The sequence below is a fragment of the Pteropus alecto genome, unplaced genomic scaffold (assembly GCF_000325575.1).
Source record: "Pteropus alecto unplaced genomic scaffold, ASM32557v1 scaffold78, whole genome shotgun sequence".
In the NCBI taxonomy this organism is placed as follows: domain Eukaryota; kingdom Metazoa; phylum Chordata; class Mammalia; order Chiroptera; family Pteropodidae; genus Pteropus; species Pteropus alecto.
The window spans coordinates 16914498-16921138 of NW_006443124.1; the positions used below are offsets into that span (position 1 = coordinate 16914498).

The 6641-nt window shown below is 41.9% G+C and overlaps 1 protein-coding gene and 1 pseudogene across 1 annotated transcript in view; one reads left to right on the top strand and one right to left on the bottom strand.

Moving 5' to 3' along the window:
* ZNF879 (zinc finger protein 879) overlaps positions 1-3763 on the bottom strand; it is a 44079-nt gene extending 40316 nt beyond the window's left edge. Inside the window, 2 exon segments of the mRNA XM_006923255.3 lie at positions 1974-2041; positions 3570-3763. Of these exon segments, the coding sequence (XP_006923317.2) occupies positions 1974-2006 (33 nt within the window). The 5' untranslated portion in view covers positions 2007-2041; positions 3570-3763.
* Positions 3764-6211: 2448 nt separating this feature from the next.
* LOC112471976 lies at positions 6212-6330 on the top strand (annotated as a pseudogene).
* The last annotated feature ends 311 nt before the right edge of the window (positions 6331-6641 follow it).

A 6641-nucleotide genomic window follows, 5' to 3' on the forward strand; every position in this document is an offset into this window, starting at 1 on the left:
GAAATTATGAAACAAAACAGAAAGATGAAAACACCAACCCTCAGACATGGGATGTACAATCACTTAGACCAAATGCTTGTTTTACAGGTGAGACATGAGAATTGAATTTTAACAGGAGGCTTCTGCACACTTGGGAAGGAGAGAAGGAAAGTGGGAGGGAGGGGAGGGAGAGGGGAGAAGGGGAGGGAAGGGAGGGAGAGAGGGAGGAAGGACAGGACAGGACAGGAAAGGAAAGAAAAGAAGGAAGGGGTGTGGCTGGACTGTGGGCTCCAGGAACCTTCAACCAGGCTGATGAGATGGCAGCACTGGGACCCACCCTGCCTAGCCCACCTAGCCCAGAAGCCTTTGTCCTTTGACCTCAATCCCCTTTCACTGGACCACAACCACCTCTTTTAAACTAGTGGCCCCTTTCTTTTGTTTTTTTGTTTTTGTTTTTTTTTTAAAAAGCAAATTAGAAAAGATCGATAAGCAAAAAAATGCTAATCTAACTTTTTATCATCAGAAATGTTAACTTTGTCCTGTATGTGCTTTCAGACTTTTCACATGCTAATATGGCTCTAGATTTAAACAAAAACAACACATTATACAAATACCTGTACCCCACTCAATATGTTTTATTTGCTGTCCAGCATTTCACTGTATAGATCAATCAGTTAAGCAATCTACTGGTGGGCATGTGGGTTATTTTCTCTTTTGTAACTCTAAAATTGCTAGCTTGAACATCCCAGCACATCACCAGAACACCGTGCCAAGCTTTTTTGCTTAGGATACATTTCTAGAGGTATATGTATTAGGTCACAGCTTGTTTTCTCTTTACCATCCCCCAAAACCCTGAAAGGAGGTCACAAGGCCAGGATGTTCTCTGACCTGTAAGGACAAACACAAATTAAAAATAAGAGGCTGCTGGAAATGGGAAAGGAGGCTTCTGCCCTCTCTTCCTGTGTTCTTCCTGAATTCCTTTCTCAGTCCTTTCCAAACACATGTAAATATTTTTAAAGGCTAAATAAACCTCACAGCTCAGGAAATGTTCCTCAAGGACCCGTCACCATCTCTCTGAATGTGCCCAGCTTCTAGTTTCTAAGGAAGAAATGGGCCTAACTTGTCACCTGACAAATTTCCAAATTGAAAACTGGGTTTAATCCACTTAGCTGCATAAGATTGAGCTTTCTAGCTCTGCGCCTCTTTAGCTGATGGCCTGCCATGCAGGTCACATTCAGGCTTAATGCTTACTCAGAAATAACAAGCGTTTTCTTTCTCTTCTACTATTGGGGAGAAGTCTTCTGGGTTGGGGAGAGATTGTTTTTAATTATAGTTCCCCAAGTGCCATGAAAGGGCAAAGAAGGGAAGGAATCCATGTGGACCAGACGACGCCCCCTCCACAGGAAGGCTCACTTCCTGGGAACCATCAGAGATGAGACTTCCTTTCGTTTCCCCATCAACATGAGTGTGGGACTGCTTGTAAGTCTCAAATCATCTCAAACTAGGGCGCATCCTTGACCACACCTGCTGACGCAGAGGCCTTCTTTCCAGGATCTTCCTAGGAAATCTTCTGGACCCCTATCAGGTACTGCTGTAGTTGACTGGAAGGCAAAGTGACTGGAAGGCAAAGACCGTGCCTTTCCTCCGGGATTCCCTAGTGTTCTGAAGGAATTATCTGACCCTTCCAGATCTCCATACTCCGTAGGGCAAAAAACTTACCTGGATCCCTCACAAAGCACTAGGTGTGGCAGTGGCAAGGGGATGGGGCCCATTCAATTCCTAGTCAACAAGTACTTAACTGTTAAGTGTGGAATTCACCAAGAGACTAGCCCCAGGGCGAGGGACAGACTTACCTTCCATTGTTCCTAACTCATCTGGTCCCTAACCCCTTGAAGAGCTTCCTCCATGTCCCTTAGAAAAGTTCAACAATGGGTGAAGCCAGTTCATGAACCTCTAAACCTGGAAAGCAGTTCAAGAAAGAAAGCTTCACTCACCTGAGTCGGGGCTGGTAACAACTTTGTGGCCATTTCTCTCTACCCACTGCCTCTCTTGGAGAAGGCACCTGAAATGAAGAAAGAAGCTGTGAGGTCCTTCCATCCTGTCAACACTTCCACCTTGATTATGTCAGATCAGGTTCCAAACCTCCTGCAGAGGGAAAGTGGCATAACCCAGGCAATCCCAAGTTAGAGGGGTCCTCAGCATGGTGACCAAAACCAGGAGTGGGCAGCAAGAGTACTTCCAGTTACTGGGCATGTGACCTTTCACCCAGTGGCTTATGAGTAAAGACGAATCAAATGACGGGATTAAAACCTTCTGATGTGCATCAACAGAGAAGAGGGCAGTCACACTGGAGTCATGGAAACAACATAACTATTCCACACATCTGCACTTAAATATTTTGAGTTATCATATTATGATTATGAGAATGAAAAGGGAGCTACAGAAGCCTGACAAGCTCAGTGACCAAAAGTAACTACACAGGAGGGTTAACTCCTAACTGGGCATGTCATGTTGGGTAGTCACAGCCCAGGCCTATGGCTTCTTTCTTAAAAGGTTAATCTCTGTGAGCCCTGTCTATTTTCTTGTGCATCGAGGATAACATGTCTTTGGAATGTCAGAGTAACTTTCTTTTGTAGACCCCTCAAAAACAGACCCACTAGCAGCAGAGTACAACACCGAAACTTTGTTATCTTGTTGCCCACATACCAACTCTATTTGTTGTAACTGTCAAATGTCAACTCTCCTGCACCTACCAGTGTAAAATATTATCTCTCCATTTTCCTTTTTATCCAACCCTAGAGATTTTCCCCGCATGCTTTCTCTCGCCTCCTTAATCTACCACCACTAGATTTCATGTAACCTTTCTTACTTTTTCTCCTTTGATTCTAAACATATAAAAAGAACTGGAAAACCGACACTCTCCTGAGCATTTTCTCAACCCATTAAGATCTGGCTTCCTGGAATGTCCTCAAAATCTTGGCTCAAATAAATTCTTATTACGGCTTTGAACATTTCTTTCATCAGCAATTCCAATAATTATTCAAATAGCATTTGAATAACTTGGCTATTCCTTTTCAGGAAGAGCTAACCAAAAATTCCTCTCTTTTCCTCTTTGAAACTGTGCTTCCATCATGAAGAGTTTTCATAACTCTTTAAACATCCTTTCCCCACCCACCAAAAATGCAAGACTCAGAAGGAATACCGTCAATTGACTAGAAATGAATTTAAAAATTACAGAAAAAGGAAGTACCTTAGAGACAAAATTACTCTAAACAAAAAAATAATTTAGTGAAAATATTTTAGGTTCAATCTAGAAAAACGATGGCAAACAAGCAATATCAGCCCAAACGGATAAATCTACAAGTTTAAACTTTGTTTAGCGGGGGATATCAATGAACGTTATAAGCCAAAATTTACCACAGGGTTCACGAAACCTGAAACAAGACACAGCTTTTTGCAATCCCTGTTCTGGGCCATTTTCTATGAGCCCAGTGGAGGCTAAAGCGCCAGAGTCAGGAGGTGGCAGCTCTGACTTCCGGCCCCCAATGGCGAACCCTACGGGCAACGCCCCCTCCCCGGGCCGCACTCACCTGCCGAGGCCGACGCGTCTCAGACACTCCGAGCTGGGATTCGCTGTCCTAGCCCCCGCCACAGGAACTGCACACCCTGGGCCCGCGCTCACATCCAGTCCGCACCCGGCCCCTCCGCGAAGGGGAAGCAAAGCGGCGGACCTCACCGTAGGCAAGCGAAACACCTAAGGTAGGAATAATTTCACCGCCGCCGCCAGGCCGCCGGATGCAATTGCGCCTGCGCAAGCGAAAGCCACGCTCCCCTGTTTGAACCACAGTGCTTTTCCTTTTGAACTATATTTCCCAGGTGTCACTGGGGCACGCAGCTCTACGGTAACCAGGGAGGGCCAATAGTAGCACGCGCTAGAGAAAGCGGTCTTGCTAGGAGACGAATAAGGCTGAACCTAACCTTTCCTTATCAGCTCTGTTTAGCCACTCATGCACCCTTTTTATTTGTAATTAATGATGACAATGATAATAAGAGGGAAAAGTAGTAATGTATTTAAATATGTAGAAGAGTAGGCCCTTGCTGCTGCTTATTTTTGGTTGATAAGTGTTAAAATCTGTTACAAATTTTTGAATTTTTAAAAAATTGTGTCTAAACTTTGTAACCTATGAAAGATATTTTTTCATTTTTTAATTTATTATTAGTTTCAAGTATATAGTACATTGGTTAAACAAAAAGGATATTTTTAACTGACATTTACGTTGGACTGAGATGGGACATCACTTGTAGAATTCTTAATCATTTTAGTAAACCAAGTTGTTTTTTTCTTTTTTTGGGAAAAAGGCCCTCTCCCTCAAATCCTGATAATTGTCCTGAAAACTAGTGACTCAGATTCTCTGCCTATTGATAAGGGTCATCAGCCCATTGTTAAGCAGAAATGGTGTTAAGCCAGGCAAGGCCCTTAGAGTCTGAGAGGGGAGGAGACTTTAGGCCAAAGGTCTTTTTTTACTCTTTAAGAAATATGTTAACCAAACCTGTTTCCCTTTACTCGCTTAATAGGCAAATCAATAATAGAAATTAATAGATATATGATTTAAATAATAAGTTTGTATTTACTTTTCCTTGTCTAGGGATTGAGATGGCACTTCTGCAGGAAACCCAAGACCCACCCTGACTGAGGCAGAAAGAGAAAGAGCTCCATGAAACCCCTGTAGGCAGTGACTACAGCCATTCTCAACAGGAAGCAGATCCAGAAGAAGAGACCTCCCGTCCCTCAACATCTATACTAATAACAAGGGGTTCATAACTACAAGAAAAGAATTAGACAGGAAAGTTAGGAGGTTTCAGGTCTGCCTCCAAAGACACCGAAGTCATCTTATCTTAGAAGGGGTTCGCCCTAATACGCCCACAATTAAACAAGCTAGAAGGCATTTTTTTTCTTTATAACTTTTAAAGAAACCATTAGGCAGAGATTTAGGTATCAGTTTAAGCCAGTCACTCGCACCTGCCCAACAAAGACCCCAACGACCTTCAACTCACCTGAGTCTCATTATACCATCATTATAATATGATGCATATGCCTGGAAGTTCATTAATATCATCATAACAGACTGAATTCTGGGAACAAACATGCACAGAAAGCAAAATGATGAATCACTGAGTCCTGTCAATCTTAGTTGTCAATCAAGGAAGCCCACTCCTCTAAGAAAAGTAACCACCCACAGCAAAAAGGGATAAAAACCCCAAAGGCTTTGTTACCAGGCCTTCTGAGCCACATTCCTCTTGCTCAGGCCCGCTTCCACGTCTGGAAGTGGACTTTCCCTTCTAATAAAACTTCTTTTCTACGGTATTTCGGTGTCTTGCTCAATTCTTTGTTCCAGCCATTGTATATATGTGTCACAGCTTCTTTAGCCAATCATCTCTCATAGGACACTTCAGTTGCTTCCATGTCCTGGCCACTGTGAATAGTGCTGCTATGAACATCGGTGTACAAATATCTTTTTGGATATGAGTTTTCAAGTAGAAGGCATTTTTTAACTTTCACAAAGAAACAAGTACGCACAGAATTTGGTACTAGTTTAAGCCAGTCACTCGCACCTGTGCAGAAGACTCCAACGACCTTCAACTCACCTGAGCCTCATTATACCATCATTATAATATAATGCATATGCCCAGAAGTTCATTAATATCATTATAACAGACTGAATTCTGGGAACAAACATGAACAGAAAGCAAAATGATGAATCAGTGAGTCCTGTCAATCTTAGTTGTCAATCAAGGAAGCCCACTCCTCTAAAAAAAAGTAACCACCCACTGCAAATAGGGATAAAAACCTCAAAGGCTTTGTCAACAGGCCTTTTGAGCCACACTTCTCTTGCTCAGGCCTGCTTCCATGTCTGGAAGTGGACTTTCCTTTCTAATAAAACTTGTCTTTTCTACTGTATTTCATTGTCTTGCTCAATCCTTTATTTGAGACATCAAGAACCTGGACAAAGCTCTGGGAGAGGATCCTCACTCTCCAGTAGCAAAACCAGTATTTCTCTTTTCATGACACACATTCATTTAAAAGATTCATTTAAAAAATAAATCTTGTCTTCTAGAGTTCATTATAATCCCCTTCTTCAAACTGCATCCTCCGTGACTGATACTGTATATACTGACTAATAAATTGCTCAATAAGTGTTGAATAAATGATTTTAAAAATATTCAACATTACATCTATGGCCATGCCACCCTGAATGAGCTCAGTCTCATCTGATCTCAGAAGCTAAGCAGGGTCGGGCCTGGTTAGTAGTTGGATGGGAGACCACCTAGGAGGACCAGGTGCTGTAGGTGTAAAAAAATAAAAAAATTAGGGATTGTAAGCTGACAAGGTCCTTGCAATCTGTGAGGTCAACTAAGGGTTATCTCGCTAAAAAATATTTAAAAACAAATAAATAAAAAATAAAAACCTCATTCTAAAAATAAATAAATAAATAAATAAAATATTCAACATTACAATTTACAAAAACGAACCTAAAATTAAAGAGCACTTGATGGTTTGAAGTAATGAAAATGTTCTGGAGATGGATGGTGGCGATAGTTGCACAATGTGAATGTATTTAACGCTACTAAAGTGTACACTTTAAATGGGGAAAATGGTAAAT